The sequence below is a fragment of the Triticum dicoccoides genome, chromosome 2A (genome assembly GCF_002162155.2).
Source record: "Triticum dicoccoides isolate Atlit2015 ecotype Zavitan chromosome 2A, WEW_v2.0, whole genome shotgun sequence".
NCBI classification, from domain to species: domain Eukaryota; kingdom Viridiplantae; phylum Streptophyta; class Magnoliopsida; order Poales; family Poaceae; genus Triticum; species Triticum dicoccoides.
The window spans coordinates 500,270,480-500,297,728 of NC_041382.1; the positions used below are offsets into that span (position 1 = coordinate 500,270,480).

General features: G+C 43.5%; 2 protein-coding genes and 1 long non-coding RNA gene across 3 annotated transcripts; 2 read left to right on the forward strand and 1 right to left on the reverse strand.

Annotated features, from left to right (window-relative positions):
- The first annotated feature begins 2,790 nt into the window (after positions 1-2,790).
- On the forward strand, positions 2,791-3,437 carry LOC119359493. Its single transcript, XR_005172562.1, has 2 exons — positions 2,791-2,864; positions 2,977-3,437. It is a non-coding gene; the product is annotated as an uncharacterized LOC119359493 (long non-coding RNA).
- Positions 3,438-5,363: 1,926 nt separating this feature from the next.
- On the forward strand, positions 5,364-8,004 carry LOC119355021 (probable glucuronosyltransferase Os04g0398600). Its single transcript, XM_037621796.1, has 4 exons — positions 5,364-5,690; positions 6,226-6,614; positions 6,978-7,219; positions 7,310-8,004. The coding sequence occupies exons 1-4, from the start codon at positions 5,543-5,545 to the stop codon at positions 7,821-7,823; spliced, it is 1,293 nt and encodes a 430-aa protein (XP_037477693.1). The 5' UTR covers positions 5,364-5,542; the 3' UTR covers positions 7,824-8,004.
- Positions 8,005-8,011: 7 nt separating this feature from the next.
- On the reverse strand, positions 8,012-9,212 carry LOC119355023 (pollen-specific protein C13-like). Its single transcript, XM_037621797.1, has 2 exons — positions 8,675-9,212; positions 8,012-8,568 (listed from the first exon to the last, which is right to left on the reverse strand). Exons 1-2 carry the CDS (start codon positions 8,835-8,837, stop codon positions 8,234-8,236), a joined length of 498 nt encoding a protein of 165 aa, XP_037477694.1. The 5' UTR covers positions 8,838-9,212; the 3' UTR covers positions 8,012-8,233.
- Positions 9,213-27,249: the final 18,037 nt, after the last annotated feature.

Genomic DNA, 27,249 nt, shown 5'->3' on the forward strand with positions numbered 1-27,249 from the left:
TCATGCCCATGGAAACAATGTAGATCGTATCATTAAAGCTTCTCTTCAAATAAATATTTCCTTGGTATAAGTTTATCTTATATCTAAGATCTGGCATTTTGCAATCGTTGTTCCGGCCATGTTCTCCTTTAAATACCATTTCTCGGACAAGTTGAAGTACTTGTCTTCTGCAGATCTTTGCACCTGTCCAACCTTTACTCTGATCTACCATCGAGTATTACACTCTGGTATCTCGAAAATATCATGGAACTGCATAACTTTTTATGGGTTCTTCGTCAACTGTTATTTCTCACTGATTCCAATTTTCCTAGGTTCTGGGTTGTCGTCAACCGAGAACACCAATATGTGCACCGAGTCTGCACTACGGTTCAATAACTCTAAGTAATCTTTGTTGCTTATGAGTTTATTAATCCTTCAAGTCACTCCTAGCCTGGCCGGCTATATCATTATCGTGCTAAATTTTAACTGTGCTACCTGCTCTTTATTCCCAGAGCACAATTTTTTTTTGACGATGGGCTAAGCTTACGTCGACTTTCCTCGTCATATCATGTTGCCTTGAACATCAAGCTTGATTCCGAGATTGTGTTATATCCGTGGTTTCAATAACTTTTCGCTCCATCCTTCCTCTTGCTTGATGTTGACGATGAGCAATTATATCTTCATGAAACCTCTCGACAAAGGTGTCGTGATCATCATCAACATTTTGAGCTCTTCCAGGATATCAATCAATTTCATGATGTGAAATAGCATCCTTTGACCCCGATGATTTGAATTATCATCCACAACATTCTTGCATTCCCTCCAACACAAAACTTGTTCTTGTTTTGTGTTATACCTTGAGTTCCTGGTAATCCAACTTGTCGTATGTCCTACCTTGGAGTATTACCATCTTTTGTGACAAGAAGGTCGCGAGAATTGCTCCACCTCTTAGAAATTCTCGGTATGATGATACTTCTCACCATCACCATTCTTCCTTGGTTCCCATGTTGTTTTTAACCAGGATACCAATATGCTACCGATGTTGTTTGAGTTCTGTACTTCTAGCAACCCTATTGCTTTGAAGTTAACGATTGACAGTTCGTCCTTAGACTGTTGGTTATTGAATCGTCACTCTAACATTGAGCTTGCTGCCTAAGGTCATACTTCGGGCACACCTTTCAACTAATGATTGATGGTGTATGTTTTCCTAAAGCATACAACATTATATCATTTGAACTGACAAATGTTATCCCCTTGTTCATATAATTGTGGAAATCCATCCTTTTGGAAATCTTGAGGAATTGTCACTGAGTCCATCAGCCACCTCATCGTCCTCTCCTTGGTTAAATGATGAACTCTTGTTTCGGAACTCGCTTCCATAGTTCATTTCCTTAAAATCTTACAATGTCAACTCGTCAATTGTGTTGCACCTTTTCTTCTCAGGCATCCCGAGTCTAAGGTATCTTGACACCAATCAGATGTGAATCTCAGTCAGATATGATGGTTGGAACATATTTTCAAGAGTTATAACATTGGTCCCTATATGCCCCGGTAAGGTGATGTCATGCCTAGCACACCGGACCAGAGGACCTAGTGTTATAGTTTCCTTTGTAACAAGGTTAATCATTTTTCCATGAGGAAACTGAATGCCTGTTTAATGAGTTTATCCTGATGGATCCTTTGTGTATCCAAAATCCGATTTTTGCTTGAAGACCATGTCAATGCTATCTCGAAGCATGTCTGTGGTACTCCGATTTTCAACAAGAACATTTAAAGCCCAATGCTAAATGCTTCTTGATCAATTATCCAAACACCGTTGTATGGGTAATGTCATGAAAATTTCTCTTCCCTTTCCTAAAGGGGTTTTCTATGTTATATCCCGTCATGAATATCATGCGTTGCTTGCCCTTGGGAAGGATATACCCCCTGATATATGTGTTTAAACACATTTTCCTTTCCATTGTTCTGTTTAATCTGATAATCTTATTTTCCTTTCCGTTGGTTGGTTTAACCTTTCTTGAGGTCTATATAATCTAAGCAGTATTATTCTCCTGCTTATGTAAGCACCTTGTTGTACTGCTCTGTCTGTAAGACCCTGTTACTATTGTTGATGACATTCCGGTAGCCGCCGATGGACGAGAACTTTGCCTATTGGTCCGCCTCGTTCAACGAGCAGGAAAATAGTTCTCTTCGTCCCTCGCCCTTGGTACCAACGATGCAGTCAACATAACTGACCAGCTACCCTCTAACATGCCTTGCTATCATGACCGTGCAAGATGTCACCACCCTTCCTACTTTCAACCCACATGGTGGGCCCATAACCCACAAGTTCCATAGGATCGAAACCTGACTCTCCTGTACAACCTAATGTCAAAGTTATTCCTCGTGCTTGACTTTGTATGTAATTCACGGGCCACTTGCCTGTTGATCTATTCTTATGCCAAAGTTTACATAGTGAATCAATAGAAATATAACTATTTGAATTCAAAATGTAATTTAATTATGAAATGATCGTAAGATTACATCAGAAGAAGAATAACTTATTCTGCATCCTGAGTATATATATATATATATATATATATATATATATATATATATATATATATATATATATAGGAAAAATAGATTCTATCATCTAGTGGTAGTTACCTCTATCTTATAAGCCGTCCGATTGCATTAGATTCGTGCAATTCCTAACGGGTATGGGCAAAACAAAGTTCCACCCGATACCTTCCGATTTGTTGGGCGTCAGCTATCTTCCTATTTTTGGGGCGCTATCCCCATTCATCGCTATATATCCTCGCTCTCTCTCCTTGTTTCACGGAATCAGAAGCTTCATGAGACAAATCTGAATCAATCAGGAACAGTAATTCATGGAAAAGGAGGTATGCATCCACGCATGGTTTTGTGATTTCCGCGGATGCATCATGCAAACTGATTGCTTCGTGTTCCTAATTCCATTGGTAGTGCTTATCTAATAATCTGTACGTTCTGTAGGATGATCGTTGATGTATCTTTTGCCCTGTTGCATGCAAGTGCCCACCGCAGCGGCGGCGGCGATGTCATGTACAGGTGCATATGTCCAATCGTTTGACTGCTTCAGCCCCGGCATGACGACGACTACGTACGATATCCCATGGGTGACTGCTCCGACGGCGGTGACGGCGACGAAGATAAACTTAGCACATTCCACTTGGCGGCCTCATGATGACGAACAACCGCCGACGGCTGACGGGTGACTCTTCTAATATCGTGGGCGGTGGCAACAACGATGAAACGACTGCACACGGCCGACCGACGACTCCTCCGGCTTCAGCACCCGTCAAAGATTTGCATGTACTATATACTCCATACTCCGATGTGTATATATATCAAGCCGATTATGGAGTTATATGTCTGTATACGTGCATGCTAATGCATGCATCACCACCAGTCAATGAATCTGCCTGTTCAAATTCTTTTGGCTAGTATATGCAACTGCGTGCAGGATATGTACATAGATATTCATTCTGCACTACAAATGCACACATTTTTGTTCAAAATATATTCTACCTGGTCATGTGGAGAGAACAGAACAAATACCCTCCTTCACTATCTGTAAATATCTACAGGTTATTTCTGTATTTGGAGTATGTAGTCTTTCTTGTAGGAGATACTTCATACTATATTCGTTATGAAATACTTCTATCGGATACTCCATTTTTCGCGAAATACCATATACTCCATACTACTTTCTTAATACTCCATACTACATTTTCCATATATACTCCATACTACAGATTTCATATATACTCCATACTACTCTTGATAACACATATTCTACATACTCCCACAAGTCTAAAAGAAATGTTCAAGCCACCGCTTCATAGTATGTTCATAAATGCACAATCAATATTTAGTTTCAAAGAGAAGTATGTATGAATGTTTCTTTTTCAAAACAAAAAAATCATATACTTCCGATTAAAAGAACACACAAACTCCTTACTAAAAATTGTAAATATACTCCATATTACAACAAAGAGTATGGACGCTTTCTCCATACTAAAAAGAACACTATGTACTTACATACTGAACATTACTTTTTGACGAGCACGGAGTTGTATGCCAAAATATTTTCTTGATATGCTTATACTCCTTACTCCAGTTTAATGCTAATACTCCATACTTCATACTCCAATTTTATTGTAACACTCCATACTTCATACTACAATAATTATATGTTAATACCCCATACTCCAACTATACAGGATAATGCTCCATGCGGTTCGAAAAAGCAATATATTTGTATTATTTTTTATAAAATCTAAAAAGTTGTAACGTTCACACTATATACTCTATACTGGAGTACCTATTTCAAATGAAAATGACGTACATAGACTATTTTTCTTTTTGCCTACACCTAATAACAAAAAAACAGCGTCACATTTCATGTGCCTATCTGAAGGATAATTACTTAGTTGTACGTAGCCAGGAATTGAGGAGGGAGTTGAACCAACCGATGACTTGCCAGATTATTTTATTTGAAAAATAGACAGGTTGTTGTCTATCAGATTCTGCAGCACCCGTTAGTTAACCCAGATCTATATAACGGGCTGATTACTAATACTACGGTGAGAGACACGTGGAGGCTAAACAACTAGGTGGTAACTACCACTGCTTGTAGATAAAATTTGTCACACACACACACACACACACACACACACACACACACATATATATATATATATATATATATATATATATATATATATTAACCTTCAAAATTTAACGAGAAATATATATTGGCATAGCGTCTGAGAGACTGAGAGCCTCTAGCGTGATGCCCCACTTGATCCGACAATTCACTAGACGGGGCCAGCTGGATGCACTACATGTTGGATCGATGGATTGCTCACGATGTGTTATGCGTCTAGGCAGTGACGCGAACGTCGCCCTGGATTCAAGCTCACAATTAAATTCAGCTTGTCATTTGTATCCCTTTTTTTCTTTTGAGTTGGCACATAATCTTTATTTGTTTGCGCACAAATTAGTTCATAGAAACTGTTGAAGTTTTAAACAAGATACCATACAATCTTTATTTTCTTTCTTCAGAAATTGCTCTTATGATGGAGTATTATGACTACCCTTATTATCCAGTGCCAGTGCTTTTGGGCCCTCTTCTTATATGGCACTAGATAAGTAAGCCATCATGATTTCCTAAAAAAAAGTGAAGCCAGCATTAATAACAACAATGATTTTCAACCAAACAGACAACAGTGATTTTTTCGGAGATCAGATAACACAGTGATTATTACCTCTAATTGAGCCCCATCTTTTACTTCATAACTGGTCAAGGAAAGTGGTTTTGTACGCTTACTGCAGACGTTTTATCTGGGAAGAGTCGAGCCATTCTCTCTCCTCTCTCCAATCTCCATTTGTCCTAACAAAATCTTCTTGACCTCCTCCTTCCTTGCTTCGCTCTGCTACCCAATCTGCTCCCTTTATCGAATTCCCAAATCCAATCTCATAGTTAATTAAACACGGCTCTGGGTGCCGGAGACCCGGCAGGGCGGCGCCGTCCACGATGGGATCGAAGGCGGTGTGGCTCCCCGTGGCCCTGCTCCTGGCGGCAGTGGCCCTCTCGTCCGTCCTGACGCCGCCGGCCGCCGCGGCCGCTACGGAGTCCGGCGAGGCCGACCACGCCGTTCAGCAGCACAGCGAGCGCATCTCAGGTCCGGCCATATCTCCAAATCTCTTCCTTTTTTGTTTCTTCCTTCTCAAAAGTTTGATGTTTTCAGAAACTAGGATTTCTTCGCTCCTGTTCCACCTGTTGGCACGCTTTAAACTGCGAGTTAGTATGATTGTTTATTTGGTTCTGATCTGTGGAGATGATTGGTTCTATACTGTTTTTTGAGTTGTGGACTAGGTCATCTTTGAGGGCCGCTGAGTCCAGATTGGTTCTGGTTCAGTTCCTCCGTTCAGTTGATACGCCTTTTTTTTTCTGCCTTTCGTGTTGGATATTGTTGCCAAGATTATGTTTATGCGGCTGTACACAAATATATTTGGTTGAAATAGAATTGATCAATTATAATCACAAAGGTTCAGTTTACCATTCTCAAGTAGAGTAGTTTAAATAAACTTGATATAATCTCACAATTTTTGATAGAGATAGTCGTATGCTTTGCTGTTGCACAACCTAATTACTTCAAATTTTGTTCAGATAATTCGCTCATCTGTTTGCTGAATTTGCGATTATTTAACTTGTAGGAAGTGCTGGTGATGTGCTAGAAGACAATCCTGTGGGAAAGTTAAAGGTTTTCATATATGACTTGCCAAGAAAGTATAACAAGAAGATGGTCACCAAGGATCCCCGGTGCCTCAATCACATGTTTGCTGCGGAAATATTCATGCATCGTTTCTTGCTCTCAAGTGCTGTGCGGACACTCAAACCCAAAGAGGCTGACTGGTTCTACACACCAGTTTATACTACATGTGACCTAACTCCTGCTGGTCTTCCCTTGCCATTCAAGTCACCACGGGTGATGAGGAGTTCGATCCAGTATATTTCGAATAAATGGCCCTTTTGGAACCGAACTGATGGCGCAGATCACTTCTTTGTTGTCCCACATGATTTTGGAGCTTGCTTCCATTATCAGGTGAATTCACTAGTCCCTCGGACTCACATGTTCACCAAGGGTTTCCTTATGCCTGATTTTGTTATTTCTTCTAGTACAACTTGTAACTAAAGGAGGTCAGTAGGTCATACTCCCTCTGTAAGCAAATATAAGACGTCTGCAAAGGTCGTCTTATATTTGTTTACAAAGGTACTCCCTCCGTCTGGAAATACTTGTCGTAAAATGGATACGAATGGATGTATCTAGAACTAAAATACATCTAGATACATCCATTCCTCGGACAAGTATTTTCGGACGGAGGGAGTAGTAATTAGGAATATATCTTCCTTTATTTTGCGTTTTGCTCAAAAGTTCTCTGTGTAATAGTTATGCTGGTATTTGCAGGAAGAAAAAGCTATTGAACGTGGCATTCTCCCATTGCTGCGACGTGCTACATTGGTGCAAACGTTTGGACAAGAGAATCATGTTTGCCTGAAGGAGGGGTCTATCATCATTCCACCCTTTGCTCCTCCTCAGAAAATGCAGGCTCACCTTATTCCCCCGGACACACAACGGTCAATCTTCGTTTACTTTAGGGGTCTGTTCTATGACACCGGAAATGACCCTGAGGGTGGTTACTATGCAAGGTACCAATGCTTCTAAAATTTGGCCAATCTGAACTCTTCCTCATGGTTTGGTTCCATTTATTTACTCACTTCAGTGGTGTTGTTGTACAGAGGTGCGCGAGCTTCCCTGTGGGAGAACTTCAAGAACAATCCTCTGTTTGACATTTCCACCGATCACCCTGCGACTTACTACGAAGACATGCAGCGTGCTGTCTTCTGCCTGTGCCCATTGGGCTGGGCACCATGGAGCCCTAGGTTGGTTGAGGCTGTGGTCTTTGGCTGCATTCCAGTCATCATAGCTGACGATATTGTGCTGCCATTTGCTGATGCTATCCCATGGGAAGAAATTGGTATTTTTGTGGAGGAGAAGGATGTCCCAAAGTTGGACACAATCCTGACATCAATGCCCATCGAGGATATTCTAAGAAAGCAAAGATTGCTCGCAAATCCATCAATGAAGCAGGCCATGTTGTTCCCACAGCCAGCCCAACCACGAGATGCATTCCACCAGATCTTGAATGGCCTTGCTCGTAAGCTCCCACACCCAGAGGGTGTATACTTGCCACCCGGCGAAAAGCATCTCAACTGGACTGCCGGACCTGTTGGAGATCTGAAACCGTGGTAGGGAAGAGTCAAGAGCTTCCCATCCTCTTTGCCATATAAGCCCCATAGAAATAGTTCATACTTCCTCTTATGTGATGTAATAGAAACACAGTGCCATGGGTGTAAATTACACCCAAGGCGTTATCTAACATGAGCGATTTCTGAAGTTGGTAATTTAGAAAGAAATGAAATGGCATTGTTCCTATCAGGTTAGATGGATGGTGACTTTTGTTGAAAAGATTTGTTACAGCTTGCAGAAGAAGAATCGATGGCAAGATCTGGTACATCACAAGGCTGTAAGTAGCATTAGATACAGCTATGCATTGATGCTGTACTCTGCTGATACAACCATGCTATTTGCATGCCAGATAACAGATTTATTGTTGTGGTGCAGCAGCCTCTCCAGTGGTACCATGTTGGCGGTCTGCCTGCTCAGTGATCATCATCAGTGGTAGGGTTGAACGTTTTGAGCAGGTCAGGGCAGACGGGCAGCGGCTTGTCCTTGAGGTAGCCGAGTGGGTTGGCCATGCGGATGTTGTCGCTGATGCCAACGTTCCTGCTGAGGACTATCTCGGCGCGGTCCCTGAGATCCTGGATCTCGTTGCAGTTTGCGAGGGGGCTCTGGACAAGAACCATCTCGCAGATATCCTCCGGATGGCTGTCCTTGAGCTCGATTTTGTAAGTGCCAGTCTCGTCGGTTACACCGTCGATCGAGCGCTCAACTTTCTCAGTGCCGAAGCGCTTGCACTCCAGCCTCACCTTGGCACCTGCAGTCCATCAACAAAGTACCACTGAGTGCAGCATGTCCTGTTTCAGCTGTTCACAGGTTCAGAGATGTGTAGTAATAATATGGGTCAGAGATGCCTTGCTTACCCTTGATGTACTCGGTGACATTTGTCTCGAACCCGGCACGGCACGTGTCGCAGTAGACCCGTCCCTGAACAATGTAGTCGGGGAGGTCATTGGCGACGGCGGTGCCGGCGAGGGCAAAGATGGCGACCACGGCGATCACTGAAAGGATGCGGAGCGAGGCCATGGCTGTTGCGCGTTTCCCCTCTACCTCCGGTGTGTGTTCTGGCTCGGCGGAGGCTGAATGATCTAGGGGTGAATGCAGAGAGGAGGGCAAAGAAACTCACCGGTTTTTGCATGCCACCTCCTGCGCTTAAATAAACCAAGGTGGCAGGAGGGTTTCCATGGTTGCGCATGGATGTAGGAAGGATGTGAGCAGGGCAACCGTCCGTCGACCCAACGGAGGAGGAAATTCGACTCGGGTTTCCTTGAGGTTTGTGTGGCCCACAAAACTCTTAGGCAATATCCCTCCTCTCCCTTCGTACCGGAAATGGATTCTCTAACATTATGAAGGGATGTCATGAAGCTACAGTGCAATTCCAGTGCAAAAGGAAGAAGGGATGTCACCGGCACTGTAGCGAAGATAATGTGCGCAATTACTGTTCATAAAAAATAAAATCCGAAATTAATTTTATTGCATCATAATTTTGTTTGTATGTAATTTTTGTAAATGTATACAGTAGATTTGTAATTTGCAAATTAATTTAAGTCAGTTTAGGCTTAATCATATGGATGTGAAGAAGGGATGTCAGGGTACTGTAGCTTCCCTACCATCCCTTCATAATGTTAGAGGATCTCGTTCCCTTCCCTGAAGCGTTTCATGGTTACCCTTGTTTTTCGAACAAAGACATGCATTTGGAGTGCAGAGCTATGCTAGAAAAGGCTTCTAGGGTGGTGGTTAGCTAGAATGAACTAAATTTGTTTCATGGTTACCCTTGTTTTTCGAACAAAGACATGCATTTGGAGTGCAGAGCTATGCTAGAAAAGGCTTCTAGGGTGGTGGTTAGCTAGAATGAACTAAATTTCATCTAAATTTCATCTAAGTGACATTAGCATGAAATTTTTTTACTGGCATAAAAATCTAATGACATACTCCCTCCGTCCTATAATATCAGATGTTTTTGCAAGCTGTTTTAACTTTCAAAAACGTCACGGATGGAGTAGAAGTTACATGAGACTAAATAGTAAGAATAAGAAAATCCGTTCTACAGTACTAAAGGTATCATGTAGACTATCCAGCTGGTCCCAAGGGGTTTGAGCGATTGGCAGTGGAACAGAAGATGGCCAATACTCTCCTGCTCGCTGCGGAAGGCGCAAGTATCTGAGGAAGCAATGTTTTTTTTGGAGTGTCTTTCGTTTGTGAGCACTGACAAATAAAATCAGATCCTCGGTTATTTTGGGATCCTCTTGAATATTTGGAAAAAACAGAAACATCAAGGTTTTTCGGAATGAAACCCAAGGAATCCACATCATCCCTCGTTCTACTGCTGCCGACCTTGTGCTCTGGTCAAGCCGTTGCAAAAATGGTCCCTGCTACGGGGCATGGAGGCCCCAACAATGCAACTATGATCTCTTCTTTGTAATGGTTACAATGTTTTGGTAATATATGGTTCAGGCAGGAGTAAGCCCGTCATTGATGCGTCAAAAAAAGTACTAAAAGTATCTGAAAGTGGGAATGTGAAACACATCATGATACGGGTTGCGACGAAGCTTGACTGGACGTGGTGTCGCGGTGAAGAAGCGGTGCAAACAGAGCAAGATGATTTCTCAACCATTTCTTCTACCGTGATACACAATAGAGGAGCCCCACATTCATTCTATCTGATAGAAAAGATTGTTTAGTGGTCTAACAAATATGTCTATATGGACAATTAACGTGGCACTATTGCTGTAATTATTGAGCTTTAGCCTATTTAATATTTCCCGTAATTCCTAGAAAAATCCAGAGGCCCATATGTCCTATTCATACATGACAAGGGTGTGTGGAAAGTTTAGTTCTATCCTGATTGTGGAGGATGTGTTGGACCGACATATAAGGTTGGTCAACTCACATACTAGTAAGAGCTTGAGAAGATGACACAAACATGCTCCTCCTCCGCCAACCGCCATGCATCGCACGCGTGTCGTGTATCGTGATCGAGCGGAGCTAGGGCCTATGCCACGTGTACGCATTAGTTTCTTTTTGTCATGTAGGAAAATGGAAGTCGAAACATATTTTGCACTAACAATTATTGGGTTGCTTGTCTCCTCGTTAGTCCCTTCAGTTTCATTTCCTGTCTATTAGAGCCTGCTTCTCTTTCGTAGACGTTTTCACCTCGGCTCCTATGCATTTTGCCTCGTTCCAGAGCTTTGTTTCGTTTACAACTTTCCCATCTAACTTCTTGGTGTGCACCGCGAAGTGAGACAATTGGCCTCCAAAATCTCGCTTCCCATGGTCCTGTGCGGGAGATGGGCTATCAGGTTTTTAGGGAGCGCTCTTGCGTGATTGTTGGATTCTTCTCCATCGTGCCTACACATGACTTCTCCCCCAGCGACGACTACTTCCCAGCCGCCGCCGATCCATTCAGCGACATGGCGACTAATGTGCCTAACTCTTCTTCCACCGCACCATATGTGTTCCCGCCCCTTGTTAGGGATCATGTTTGAAATATTAACAGTAGCAGTCGATATGAATATGATGTTTTTCCTTTATGTTCTCGATTGCATGACCAGTTTGATCACTTTGTTATTTGATTATATTATCATCTCTATTATGAATATCAAGTTTTATCTACCGATTTTTTGGATTAAGCTTAATGGAAAATTGCTCAAATATTCATCAAACCAAAAACCTGATGCATGTAGGCAATTTTCTCCAACTTATTTTCCTGCGACTCTCAAGGCTCCTGTGATTGAGGGTGTGAATTACAAGAGGTGCCATGCAAGGGTAGTTCTTTGGCTTAGCACCATAAATTGTTTTCATGCCTCCAAGGGCAAGCCAGTGGGGCCTGTTACTCTTGAACATGAGCAAGCTTTACATACATTCTCTTCCGATTTGTTGTTTTGAGTGTTCTTGGCGTCAAGATTGTTGATCCCTTCATGACCATTGTGGTCAGCAAAGACATGTGGAATGCGCTCAAGGCCAAAATTGGGGTCTCTCAGACGCAGGTAGCGAATTATATGTCATGGAATGAATCGTGACTAAAAGATGACCTCTCTGTGGTTGAGCAGGCTCATGAGATACAATCACTCGGTAAGTCACTTGAGCACTTTAACTGTGAGTTGCCAGACGAGTTTATTGATAAACGCACCATTGCCAAGCTTCCTCCTATGTGGTGATTTTTTGTCACTTCTCTAAAACCAAGAGACATGATTTTCTGTTGTTAATATCATTGGCACTCTTGATTTGGAAGAGAAGGAGAGGGAGACAGACATGCTCGCTTCCATGAGGCGAGCTCTAGTGCCAACTTGGTAGACAAGAAGTATTTTCAATCCCACAAATTCAAGAACAAGAACAACTATTAGGGTAAAGGAAAATTTGAAGGCAAGAGCAATGCCTCAAGTCTGCCAACTTCAAGAAGAACAAGGAGATCTTTTATGCGGAAAACAAGGAGACCTTTAAGAAGAAATGAAATGACATGTCTATGTTAAGGAAGGACAATGGTCTCCCGATTGCGAGAACCGCTATGACATGCGTTAGCCTTAAAACAACGGCAAGACTGCTAATGCTTTTATTGGTGATATTCAGATGAAAGATGTCAGATATGCTAAACTTCCTACCGTTCTTTCCGTATGTCATTCTCCTGGTTGGTGAATTGACACAGGTGATACTATACATGTGTGTGTTGATTTCTCAATGTTTACTTCTCATCAGGTCGCAAGGACTACATTCGTTCTGATGGGAAACATGTCATTCATTTATTCATGGTGTTGGTATGGTCGATCCGAGGTTTACTTTAGGAAATACTATGTGGATGAAGAGCATGCAACATGTCCCTATGATAAATAAATGTTATGTCAGCGACTCTCTCTTATGCATAGATGGCCACAATTTCGTTTTCGAGTCCAATATGGTTGTAATGCCTAAGTATGAACAATTTGTTATTGGGGAACGTAGCATGCAATTTCAAAAAAATTCCTACGATCACGCAAGATCTATCTAGGATATGCATAGCAACGAGACGGGGAGAGTGTGTCCACGTACCCTCGTAGACCGAAAGCGGAAGCGTTAGGTTAACACGGTTGATGTAGTCGAACGTCTTCATGATCCAACCGATCCAAGTACCGAACGTATGGCACCTCCGTGTTCAACACACGTTTAGCTCGATGACGTCCCTCGAACTCTTGATCCAGTAGAGGGTCGAGGGAGAGTTTCGTCAGCACGAAGGCATGGCGACGGTGATGTTGATGTGCTCCGCGCAGGGCTTTGCCTAAGCACTACGATGCTATGACCGGAGGAGTAAACTGTGGAGGGGGCACCGCACACGGCTAAGAAACAAATGTTGTGTCTTTGGGATGCCCCCTGGCCACGTATATAAAGGAGGGGGGAGAGAGGCCGGCGGCCAGGAGGGGCGCGCCATGGGGGGAGTCCTACTCGGACTCCTAGTCCAAGTAGGATTCGCCCCCCCCCCCCCACATTTTCCTTTCTTCCACCGGAGGGAACAGGAAGGAGAGGGAGAGGGAAAGGGAAGGGGGGCGCCGCCCCCTCCTCCTTGTCCTATTCGGACTCCCAAGGAGGGGGGGGGGCGCGGCCACCCCCCGCGGGCTTCCCTCTCTCTCCCTTAGGCCCATGTTGGCCCAATACTTCCCCGGGGGGTTCCGGTAACCCCTCGGTACTCCGAAAAAAAAATACCCGAATCACTCGGAACCATTCCGAAGTCCGAATACTACCTTACAATATATGGATCTTTACCTCCCAACCATTTTGAGACTCCTCGTCATGTCCGTGATCTCATCCGCGACTCCGAACAAACTTCGGTCATGAAAACACACAACTCATAATACAAATCGTCATCGAACGTAAGCGTGCGGACCCTACGGGTTCGAGAACTATGTAGACATGACCGAGACACATCTCCGGTCAATAACCAATAGCGGAACCTGGATGCTCATATTGGCTCCTACATATTCTACGAAGAACTTTATCAGTCAAACCGCATAACAACATACGTCATTCTCTTTGTCATCGGTATGTTACTTGCCCCAGATTCGATCGTCGGTATCATCATACCTAGTTCAATCTCGTTACCGGCATGTCTCTTTACTCATTCCGTAATGCATCATCCCACAACTAAGTCATTAGTCACATTGCTTGCAAGGCTTATAGTGATGTGCATTACCGAGAGGGCCCAGAGATACATCTCCGATACACGGAGTGACAAATCCTAATCTTGATCTATGCCAACTCAACAAACACCTTCGGAGACACCTGTAGAGCATCTTTATAATCACCCAGTTACGTTGTGACGTTTGATAGCACACAAAGTGTTCCTCCGGTATTTGGGAGTTGCATAATCTCATAGTCAGAGGAATATGTATAAGTCATGAAGAAAGCAATAGCAATAAAACTAAACGATCATAATGCCAAGCTAATGGATGGGTCTTGCCCATCACATCATTCTCTAATGATGTGATCCCATTCATCAAATGACAACACACGTCTATGGTTAGGAAACTTGACCATCTTTGATTAACGAGCTAGTCAAGTAGAGGCATACTAGGGACACTCAGTTTTGTCTACGTATTCGCACATGTAATAAGTTTCCGGTTAATACATTTCTAGCATGAATAATAAACATTTATCATGATATAAGGAAATATGAATAAGAACTTTATTATTGCCTCAAGGGCATATTTCCTTCAGTCTCCCGCTTGACTAGAGTCAATAATCTAGATTACATAGTAATGATTCTAACACCCATGGAGTCTTGGTGTTGATCATGTTTTGCTCGTGGAAGAGGCTTAGTCAACGGGTCTGCAACATTCAGATCCGTATGTATCTTGCAAATATGTATGTCTCCCTCCTTGACTTGATCGCAGATGGAATTGAAGTGTCTCTTGATGTGTTTGGTTCTCTTGTGAAATCTGGATTCCTTCGCCAAGGCAATTGCTCCAGTATTGTCACAAAAGATTTTCATTAGACCCGATGCACTAGGTATTACACCTAGATCAGCTATGAACTCATTCATCCAAACTCCTTCATTTGCTGCTTCCGAAGCAGCTATGTACTCCGCTTCACACGTATATCCCGCCACAACGCTCTGTTTGGAACTGCACCAACTTACAGCTCCACCATTCAATATAAATACGTATCTGGTTTGTAACTTAGAGCTATCCAGATCAGTGTCAAAGCTTGTATCGATGTAACCATTTACGACAAGCTCTTTGTCACCTACATAAATGATAAACATATCCTTAGTCCTTTTCAAGTATTTCAGGATGTTCTTGACCGCTGTCCAATGATCCACTCCTGGATTACTTTGGTACCTCCCTGCTAAAATTATAGCAAGGCACACATCAGGTTTGGTACACAACATTGCATACATGATAGAACCTATGGCTGAGGTATAGGGAATGACTTCCATTTTCTCTCTATCTTCTGTGATGGTCGGGCATTGAGTTTGACTCAACTTCACACCTTGTAACACAGGCAAGAACCCTTTCTTTGACTAATCCATTTTGAACTTATTCAAAACTTTATCAAGGTATGTGCTTTGTGAAAGTCCAATTAAGCGTCTTGATCTATCTCTATAGATCTTGATGCCCAATATATAAGCAGCTTCACCGAGGTCTTTCATTGAAAAATTCTTATTCAAGTATCCTTTTATGCTATCCAAAAAATCTGTATTATTTCCAATCAACAATATGTCATCCACATATAATATTAGAAATGCTACAGAGCTCCCACTCACTTTCTTGTAAATACAGGCTTCTCCAAAAGTCTGTATAAAACCATATGCCTTGATCACACTATCAAAGTGTATATTCCAACTCCGAGAGGCTTGCACTAGTCCATAAATGGATCGCTGGAGCTTGCACACTTTGTTAGAACCTTTAGGATCGACAAAACCTTCTGGTTGCATCATATACAACTCTTCTTTAAGATATCCATTAAGAATGCAGTTTTGACATCCATTTGCCAAATTTCATAATCATAAAATGCGGCAATTGCTAACATAATTCAGACAGACTTAAGCATCGCTACGGGTGAGAAGGTCTCATTGTAGTCAACTCCTTGAACTTGTTGAAAACCTTTTGGAACAAGTCGAGCTTTGTAGATAGTAACATTACCGTCTGCGTCAGTCTTCTTCTTGAAGATCCATTTATTCCATATGGCTTGCTGATCATCGGGCAAGTCAACCAAAGTCCACACTTTGTTCTCATACATGGATCCCATCTCAGATTTCATGGCCTCAAGCCATTTGCGGAATCTGGGCTCATCATCGCTTCCTCATAGTTCGTAGGTTCGTCATGGTCAAGTAACATGACCACCAGAACAGGATTACCGTACCACTCTGGTGCGAATCGTACTCTGGTTGACCTACAAGGTTCGATAGTAACTTGATCTGAAGTTTCATGGTCATTATCATTAGATTCCTCACTAATTGGTGTAGGAATCACCGGAACTAATTTCTGTGATGAACTTTCCAATTCGGGAGAAGGTACAATTACCTCATCAAGTTATACTTTCCTCCCACTCACTTCTTTCGAGAGAATCTCCTTCTCTAGAAAGGATCCATTCTTAGCAATGAATATCTTGCCTTTGGATCTGTGATAGAAGGTGTACCCAACAGTTTCTTTTGGGGTATCCTATGAAGACACATTTCTCCGATTTGGGTTCGAGCTTATCAGGTTGAAGCTTTTTCACATAAGCATCATAGCCCCAAACTTTAAGAAATGACAGCTTAGGTTTCTTGCTAAACAATAGTTCATATGGTGTCATCTCAACGGATTTATATGGTGCCCTATTTAATGTGAATGCAGCCGTCTCTAAAGCATAACCCCAAAACGATAGCGGTAAATCGGTAAGAGACATCATAGATCACACCATATCTAATAAAGTACGGTTACGATGTTCGGACACACCATTACGCTGTGGTGTTCTAGGTGGCGTGAGTTGTAAAACTATTCTACATTGTTTCAGATGAAGACCAAACTCATAACTCAAACATTCACCTCCACGATCAGATCATATAAACTTTATTTTCTTGTTAGGATGATTTTCCACTTCACTCTGAAATTCTTTAAACTTTTCAAATGTTTCATACTTATGTTTGATTAAGTAGATATACCCATATCCGCTCAAATCACATGTGAAGGTTAGAAAATAACAATACCCGTCGCGAGCCTCAACACTCATCGGACCGCATACATCAGTATGTATTATTGATGACCGACAAGTATAAGGGGTCAATTGTAGCTCTTTATAAGTAAGAGTGTCGAACCCAACGAGGAGTAGAAGAAAATGACAAGTAGTTTTCAGTAAGGTAATGTCTGCAAGTGTTGAAACTGTAAGTAGCAGAGTAGTTTGATAGCAAGATAATTTGTAACGAGCAAGTAACGATAGTAGTAACAAAAGTGCAGCAAGGTAGCACAATCCTTTTGAGGCAAAGGACAGGCCAAAACGGTCTCTTATGATAAGCAAAGTGTTCTTGAGGGTAGACAGGAATTTCATCTAGTCACTTTCATCATGTTGGTTTAATTTGTGTTCGCTACTTTGATAATTTGATATGTGGGTGGACCGATGCTTAGTTGTCGTTCTTACTTGAACAAACCTCCTACTTATGATTAACCCTCCCGCAAGCATCCGCAACTACGAGAAAAGTATTAAGAATAAATTCTAACCATAGCATTAAACTTTTGGATCCAATCGTTCCCTTATGGAATAGCGCATAAACTGGGGTTTAAGCTTCTGTCACTCTCACAACCCATCATCTAAATGCTACTCCACAATGCATTCCCTTAGGCCCAAATATGGTGAAGTGTCATGTAGTCGACGTTCACATGAAACCACTAAGGAAATCACAACTTACATACTATCAAAATATCGAACACATATCAAATTCACATGATTACTTGTAACATGATTTCTCCCGTGACCTCAAGAACAAAGGTAACTACTCACAAATGATAAACATGCTCATGACTAGAGGAGTATTGAATAGCATATTGGATCTGAACATATAATCTTCCACCGAATAAACCATATAGTAATCAACTACAAGATGTAATCAACACTACTAGTCACCCACAAGTACCAATCTATAGTTCCGGTAACAAGATTGAACACAAAAGATGAACTAGGGTTTGAGAGGAGATGGTGCTATTGAAGATGTTGATGGAGATTGCCCTCCCCAAAGATGGGAGAGTTGTTGGTGATGATGATGGCGATGATTTCCCCCTCTGGGAGGGATGTTCCCTCGGCGGAATCGCTCCACCGGAGGGCAAAAGTGCTCCTGCCCAAGTTCTGCCTCGAGACGGCGGCGCTGAAAGTGCGTTATATCGACTAGAGGGGGGGGGGTGAATAGGCGATTTTTATGAAAGTCTTCAAAACGTGGAAGTTTCGAAGACAAACGATAGAAATAAACCTATTACCATGCAGCGGAAGGTAGACTACACTAGGCAAACCATAGTCAAGTATTCAATGAAGTGAAAGCACAATGACTAATAGCAGCAATGTAGTGAGGATCAGGTAGGAAGATATTATGAAGCCAAACAGAACACGCAGTCACTCAGTGAAGACAAAAGATAGTGCAATCATACAATGACTTCACAAGGACCAACAGTAAGTAAAGGGAAGGGAAGGATGAAACCAGTGACTCGTTGAAGACAATGATTTGTTGGACCAGTTCCAGTTGTCGTGACAACTGTACGTCTGGTTAGGGCGGCTAGGTATTTAAACCTGTGGACACACAGTCCCGGACACCCAGTCCTGAACACGCAGCTCAGGACACCCAGTCCTCACCGTATTCCCCTTGAGCTAAGGTCACACAGACCTCGCCCAATCACTCTGGTAAGTCTTCAAGGTAGACTCCCAAACCTTCACAGACTTCATTCACCGGCGATCCACAATGTCTCTTGGATGCTCAGAACGCGACGCCTAACCGGCTGGAGGATTCACAGTCCTCAAGTGTAATAAGTCTTCAGATCACACAGACAAGAAGACTTACGTGATGCCTAACACTCTTTGGCTCTGGGTGGTTAGGGCTTTATCCTCGCAAGGAATTCTCTCTCAAAGGCTTCGAGGTGGGTTGCTCTCAAACGACAAAAGCCGTACTCTAACTCTGAGCAGCCAACCATTTATGGTTGTAGGGGGTGGGCTATTTATAGCCACTGGGCAACCCGACCTGATTTGTCCGAAATGACCCTGGGTCACTAAGGAACTGACACGTGTTCCAACGGTCAGATTTCAAACTCACACGACAACTTTACTTGGGCTACAAGCAAAGTTGACTTGTCCGACTCTGGACAAGATTTGCTCTCATAGTCTTCACTCGAAGACATAGGTTTTGGTTAAGCATCACTTCAGTCATTCTGACTGGTTCTCTTGGACCCCACTTAACAGTATGGTGGTTCCTATGACTCAACAAAGAAGAAACAGAACTACGAAAGATCTAAGTCTTCGAGCTCCATAGGCTTCATGCAATGTCTTCTCTTGTCATAGTCTTAAATGAGAATATCTTCATAAACCACCTTTGACATCAATGTCTTCATACATTTTAGGGGTCATCTCTGGTGGGAAAACCAAATCAATGAGGGACTTCTACCTGTGTTATCCTGCAATTCTCACAAACACATTAGTCCCTCAACTAGGTTTGTTGTCAATACTCCAAAACCAACTAGGGGTGGCACTAGATGCACTTACAATCTCCCCCTTTTTGGTGATTGATGACAAACTAGTTGAAGTTTTCAACGGGAAATATAATATGTGAAATTGTAAGAGGATAGGGAATTGTCTTCATAAGCTGTGAGAGCTCCCCCTGAAGATGTGCATATAAGTAATTTGCTTTTGGAATGCAAATGCACATGGCAGGTTGTGCTTGTGGAGATCATCTTCAACTTATGATGACAATCCACTATGCATGTGAAGGTATGTGAAGATAATGACATGCATAATGGAAAATGGACGTCTGCCAAAATGATCTAAGTGCGGAATTTATCGTCGCACATGCGAAATTTATCATCGCATCACAAAGTGGAAAATAAGTAGCAGACGACCATCGAGTTTAAGTGTTACAACTCAAAGAACCAAATGTATCAAAACGAGAGTTGTAAACACGAAGCAAAATATAAAGCAACCGCCTATATGGACCTGCTTGAAGACTATCAAACTCTTATGCTTCTCCCCCTTTTGTCAGTAAGGACCAAAAAGGTTTGAAGACATAGAGCATCTACTCATTCCCATGAAGAGTAGGTGAAGCAGCAGGGTCGTCGGTGGTGTTCGGCGGTGCAGAAGAACTTGGAGCAGTGTTGAAGCGTGCTGAAGGAGGTGGCGGTGAAGTAGCATCGTCTTCATCCTCGATCACTCTGGCATTCACAGTTGCAGCAGAGGAAGAGAACTCAGAGTCTTCAAGAGATGGAGTTCGTCGCAGCACTGCCCTTCGAGGAGGTGTGGAGTCAAACTTGAAGCATTCAGAGAAGCCATCCTCTTGAAGATCATCTTCAGAGCACATAAGCGTCAGCCCTTTCCATGTGCGTCGAGAGGTTTCATGTGCAACAAAGGCATTCTTGGTGACAAGATTACGAATGCGGTTAACATCCACCAAGAGACTTTGCATTTGGCGCTTCAGCCAGTCATGATGCCTATCCTGTTTCTGATGAAGAGCCACCAGAAGCTCTCGGTCGTTGAGAACACGAGTGCGCTTCTTGGGTCGTTGGGCAATTGTGCTCTCGGTGGCTTCAGTAAGAGCAAGATGTGGTGCACGTGTAGTTCTGGCCAAAGGATACACACGAGTGACTGCTTCAACTCCTTCAATGTTCTGATAAAAACTTTGATGCTCTGCATTCTGAAGACTTAGAGGTTCCTTGGCAGGCTCAGGATAAATGGCTTCAACAGACATATCCACATCAGGCAGAAAGATCCGATGATTGCGAGCAAATGGCTGATATGAGATAGCGGAGTGGAGTTTAATCAGCCACATTATCCATGGAGCGTAGAACTTCAAGCCGAAAAGATCAGAGCCTGATGCAGCAAGTTGGCGGATGAAGAAGTCCTGTGCATTGAAGCATTTGCCATGAAGAATATAGAAGACCAAAGTCTTCATTGCACCTTCCAGCTTGGCATGTGGAGAATGTCCTTTGATAGGCCAAAGAGTTCGCCTTATGATGTGATAAATAGTCCTTGGCAGATACTCAAGGTCTTCAACGAGGAACTCCTTAGGATAGGCAGCATCTTGTGGCAATGGCTTCATCATGCTGAGCATCTGACTCATGTTTGGTTCAGGCTTCTGAAAGATGCTCTCCATAGCTTCACTGTGAAGCTGACAGCCAGGTTCGTAGAGATCGCCAGGAGTGGGCAGACCAGTGAGCTCAATGATATCAAAGGATTTGGCTTCGTGATGAACATTTCCTATCATCCACTCCAGGACTCAAGTCTTCGGATCTCTGTTGTATCCATGAATGTGAAGTGTGGCATAGAATTGGAGCAGCAACTCTTCATTCCAGTGCTCTTGGTCGATGACAAACGGCATCAATCCAACCTCTTTGAAGCAACCCAGAGCTTCTTCCAGACAGGGCAGACCAGCTATTGCTTCAATGTCAAGACGCTTATGTGGGAAGATGCGACCTTGATTGTATAGAATGCAGGAGTAATAGCTTCGCTGCGGATAGCTCCAGAACCGATCAGAAGATATTCTTTCCCTTAAATAGGGGTTCCTGGAGCTATTGAAGAAAGTGTTGTCTGCTTTGAAGCCATTGACATTGAAGGATCCAGGTGCTGATGCAGGACCTGGAAACCTGGGCAATCTTGGGATTGGCTTCTGTACTTGAGGCCTGTGCTCAACATGATAGTCAAACTGAGGACCAGCAGCAGGCGCAAGAGCAGAAGCAGTAGCATCAGTGGCTTCACTGACTTCTGGTGCTTGGGTTGGTGAAGGCTCCACATTAGCTTCAGCCATGACAGTGTCAGTGGCTTCATTGGTGTTGGTGGTGGCAGCCTCAAGATTCTCAACCTCCACTTGACGAGCTGGAGGGTCAGTCACAGTCACGTTCTCCTCGAGAACAGTGTAACACCCTCGATGCGACTATAGCTCCCACGTGTTGAGGCACGACTTAGAGACATAATCGCATAGAAGGCATATGCCGCAAGTTAGGCAATCTTCACAACATCCCATGTAATATGAATAATAAAGGGGAGATAACATAGTTGGCTTACACTCACCACGTCAATCAAGGTACATAAATAACATTACATCATCCAAACACTCATGGCCCGACTACGGCGCCAAAATAAAAGAGAACCCAACATGCGACAACGATCACAACACACGGAGACAAAGACCCGAACCCGAGAAAATAAATTAACTTAACACCGGAAACGGCAAGAGTTGGAGTACAAAATGGGAAAGTTACACCCGGAGTGTTACAACACTCCACCACTACGAAAGGATCTCGTCCCGAGAAAGAACGCCGGGTACTCAGAACGGAGGTGATCCTCGCGTTCCCAGGTAGCTTCACGGTCGGAATGGTGTGACCACTTGACTTTGAGAAATTTGATTGACTTATTGCGAGTCTTGCGTTCAGTCTCTTCAAGAATAGCAACTGGGTGCTCACGATAAGAGAGATCTTCTTGGAGCTCAATGTCCTCGAAGTTGACGGTGCGATCAGGAGTCTTGAAGCACTTTCGAAGCTGAGAGACATGGAACACATCATGAACATTTGCAAAGTTTGAAGGAAGCTCGAGTTGATAGGCGAGATCGCCTCTCTTGCTGACAATCTTGAAAGGTCCCACGTATCTGGGGGCAAGCTTCCCTTTGATACCGAAGTGACAAGTACCTTTCATAGGAGAGACACGGAGGTAAACATGATCTCCGATCTCGAAAGCCAAATCACGGTGCTTACTATCATAGTAGCTCTTCTGATGGGATTGGGCTGCTTTGAGGTTATCACGAATGACTTTGCACATTTCTTCTGCCTCTGTGATTAAGTCATTACCCAAAAGCTGACGTTCACCGGTTTCAGACCAGTGGGTACGGCACTTCCTGCCATATAGAATTTCAAATGGGGCCTTGCCCGAACTTGCTTGAAAACTGTTGTTGTAGGAGAATTCAGCATAAGGAAGACAATCCTCCCACTTCATGCCGAAGGAGATCACACAAGCCCTGAGCATATCTTCAAGAATCTGGTTGACACGCTTGACTTGACCGCTAGTTTGAGGATGGAAAGCTGTGCTGAAGCGGATGTTCGTGCCCATGGCCTTCTGAAAAGAATCCCAAAACTTCGAGGTAAAGATGCTGCCACGGTCTGAAGAGATCACTTGTGGAATACCGTGCAGAGAGACAATACGAGAGGTATAGAGTTCCGCCAATTGAGCTGCAGTGATCGACTCTTTGATAGGCAGAAAGTGAGCCACTTTGGTGAGTTTGTCGATGACAACGAATATAGCATCATTGCCACGCTTGGACTTTGGAAACCCAGTCACGAAGTCCATTTCAATGTGGTCAAATTTCCATTCTGGAATGGCAAGAGGTTGGAGGAGACCTGCTGGCCTTTGGTGTTCTGCCTTCACTCTTCTGCAGACATCACATTCATTCACGAATTGAGCGATCTCGCGCTTCATTCGAGTCCAGCAATAAGCTTGCTTGAGGTCCTGATACATCTTCGTGCTCCCAGGGTGGATGGAGAGGAGAGAATTGTGAGCCTCGTTCATGATCACTTTACGGAGGTCACCTTTGGGTACCACAATACGATCCTCGAAGAAGAGAGTGTCCTTGTCATCAAGGCGGTAGCACTTGTACTTGGACTGGCTCTTGGCAATCCCAATCTTCACCTTTTTCACCATGGCATCAAGAAGCTGAGCTTGGCGAATCTGGTCTTCTAAGGTAGGAGAGACTAGAAGGTTGGCGAGGAAACCTTGAGGAACAACTTGCAGATTAAGTTTGCGGAAAGCTTCACAAAGCTCGGGTTGATAAGGCTTGAGAATCAGACTGTTGCAGTAAGCTTTCCTGCTCAATGTGTCAGCAATCACATTGGACTTGCCTGGAGTATACTCGATACTCGAATTATACTCTTGAATCATTTCGACCCATCGAATTTGCCCGAGGTTGAGATTAGGCTGAGTGAATATGTACTTGAGACTCTTGTGATCAGTGAAAATGTCCACTTTTCTTCCCAATAGAAGATGTCTCCAAGTCAAAAGAGCATGCACAACTGCCGCCAACTCGAGATCATGAGTGGGGTAGTTCTTCTCATTAGGCTTCAACTGACGGGAGGTATAAGCAACGACTTTCTTCTCTTGGATCAATACTGCGCCAAGACCTTGGAGAGAGGCGTCACAAAAGACCTCGTATGGCTTGGATTCATCAGGCGGAGTGAGAACTGGAGCAGTGATCAATTTCTCTTTCAAAGTGTTGAAAGCAATATCACACTCCGGAGACGAAACGTACTTGACGTGCTTCTGAAGAAGATTTGAGAGAGGCTTCGCGATCTTAGAAAAGTTTTCAATGAATCTTCGGCAATAGCTTGCGAGACTGAGGAAGCTACGGAGTTGCTTCACGTTCTGAGGAGGTTTCCAATTCACAATTGCAGACACCTTCTCAGGATTCACGGCAATGCCCTTGGCAGAGATGATATGACCAAGATAAAGAACCTCATCGAGCCAAAATTCACACTTGGAGAACTTGGCGTAGAACTGATGTTCTCTGAGCTTATCAAGAACCAAACGCAAATGCTTGGCATGATCTTCCTTATTCTTTGAGAAAACTAGAATGTCGTCGAGATAGACCAAAACGAAGTCATTGGTGTAGGCATTGAAGATGAAGTTCATCATGCGAGAGAACGTCGGAGGAGCGTTGACGAGGCCAAAAGACATGACAGTGTATTCATATGAACCAAAGCTTGTTCCGAACGCCGTCTTGGGAATATCTTGCTCACGGATTCGAATCTGATGATAACCCATACGGAGATAAGTCTTGGAGAATACTTGAGCACCTTTGAGTTGTTCGAACAGCTCATTGATGTTGGGAAGTGGGTATTTGTTCTTGATGGTCTTCTTGTTCACTGGACGGTAATCAACACAAAGTCGGTCTGTTCCATCCTTCTTCTTCTTCACAAAAAGAACACCACAACCCCACGGAGAAGAACTAGGCCGGATGAGACCCATTTTCTCTTGAATATCGAGTTGCTTCTTCAGCTCCTTCAACTCTTCAGGTCTGAGCTTGTAAGGACGTTTGCACACAGGTTCCGTGCCAGGCTCAAGATCAATAACGAATTCGACTGGCCGGTGCGGAGGCATTCCTGGAAGCTCTTCTGGAAAGACGTCTTGATATTCGCAAACGACTGGAATTTGCGAAATAGCATCCAATTCACCCTTCTCATTGAGAGAAAACAGACGGATGGTATCATCACGAGCGGCAAAGACAATTACATCCTCATACGAATGAGTCAATTGAATCTGCCTTGCTGCACAATCAAGATGTGCCTTGTGCTTAGAAAGCCAATCCATTCCGAGAATAAGATCAATATCCGAGTCACCAAGAACCGTTGGAGAAGCCAGAAACTTATAGTCACCCAAAGTGATAGTAACATCCGGAACGATGGAGTTAGCCTGCATGCGCTTACCGGGAGAGACAACTGCTAAAGGACTAGGCAAAACTTGCGAAACCAAATCATGCCTATTTGTAAACGGTCTCGAGATGAAGCAATGTGATGCACCAATGTTAAAAAGAACTTTTGCAGGAATATCATTAACAGGAAGGTTACCCATGATGACATCTGACGAGCCCTCTGCCTGAGCTACATTCATCAAATTAACCTTGGCATGCTTGGGGTTATGCTTGACCACAGCTGTACTTGCCGATCTGACAGGAGGAGGAGGAGGAAGACGCCTCTGGTTGAAACACTTGTTGGCATAGTGACCCTTCTGTTGGCACTTGTTGCACGTGACCTCTGAAAGCGGACGGTGATATGGAGCACTCAATCTTGGAGCTTGAGACGAAGTCTTGTTCTGAAAGCCAGGGTTGGGTGGGTGGGAAGAACCACTGCCACCTTTGCTCTTTTGCTGATACGGCTGACGGAACGGAGGAGGAAGCCAATACTTCTGCTGCTTGGTCACTTGAGTAGAGGAAGAAGGAGTAACATCTCTGACTCGCTTCTTGGAAGTGTCACACCTCAACTGAGCAGCCTCTTGCTTCAGTGCCATGTTGTAGAACTCATCGTATCTCAAGGGCTCAAAGAGAACAAGAGCGAGCTGAATATCTTCTCTGAGACCACCCCTGAACTGATATATCATGCTCTTCTCATCAGGGACGTCCTGCTTGGCAAAGCGGGCGAGCTTCTGGAACAACTTGTTGTAGTCATAGACAGACAAAGAGCCTTGCTTCAGGTTGCGGAATTCCTCATGCTTGCTTTCAACCACGCTCTGGGGAATATGATGAGCTCGGAAATCTCGACGGAAATCATCCCAAGTGATAACACGTCCACCTCTGGAGTCCTTGTACTGCTGGAACCATTCTGCAGCTTGATCTTTGAGTTGGAAGGAAGCGGACTTAACAAACTCCTCAGGCCTGACGTTACCGCACTCGAAATTCTTGCACAGATCCACTAGCCAATCGTCAGCATCGGTTGCCTCAACACAATTGCTGAAAGTCTTTGTCCCGTTAGCAAGGAACTGGTTGAGTGTAGCAAAGTGATTCTGATTGCTGCCTTGATTCCCTTGGTTGCCTTGATTGCGCTCTTGAAGAATTTGCATGATCAACTGTGTGTTTGCATTGGTTGCGGCCAGCACAGCTTGCCATGCCTCCGGAGGAGGTGGAGGTGGTGGCGGATCAGGATTCGGAGTCGTGCGCGTTGGAGGAGCCATCCTGAAGAGGTTGACGTCCATTAGCACATTGACAGACAAATATTGAAGCTGAATCCAACGGAATGAAAATTGCAACATATAGTCTTTACATCCGAACAAAATGAACGAATGCATTCCTCTTGAAATGGTCACATATCCATAAATTGAGAAGCCACGTAGAATTAAGGTAGAGAAATAAATCAACAAGGTACGGATCAAGAACGAATAATCGGTAAGAAATCCCAATCTCAAACCAATATCCGTGGAAGAAGAACTAGAGCTACTAGAATTCCCACCTATGAAACTCCCGAATCTTTCCGGTTATGCAATCAGGTGTTGGGGATACAGGGGAAGCATAATATCTCACCCAAACTAGCAAATCCTACATCCAGCTGTATCCATCCTTCAACACATAACCAAGAAACCTTCGGAAACCATCTACCTCAACCTTCGAAAAGCATCCGTTATACAAGTTATGGCGATACTCCCGAACTCCCGCCCCAGTACTGGGTGGCGTCGAGGTTATCTCACCAACGAACTGCATAAAAGAGATTTTCGATGTCGGCGTACTAAACTCAGGTATTCCAGAACTGCAACGATAAAATTATGATGACAACACCTCAGA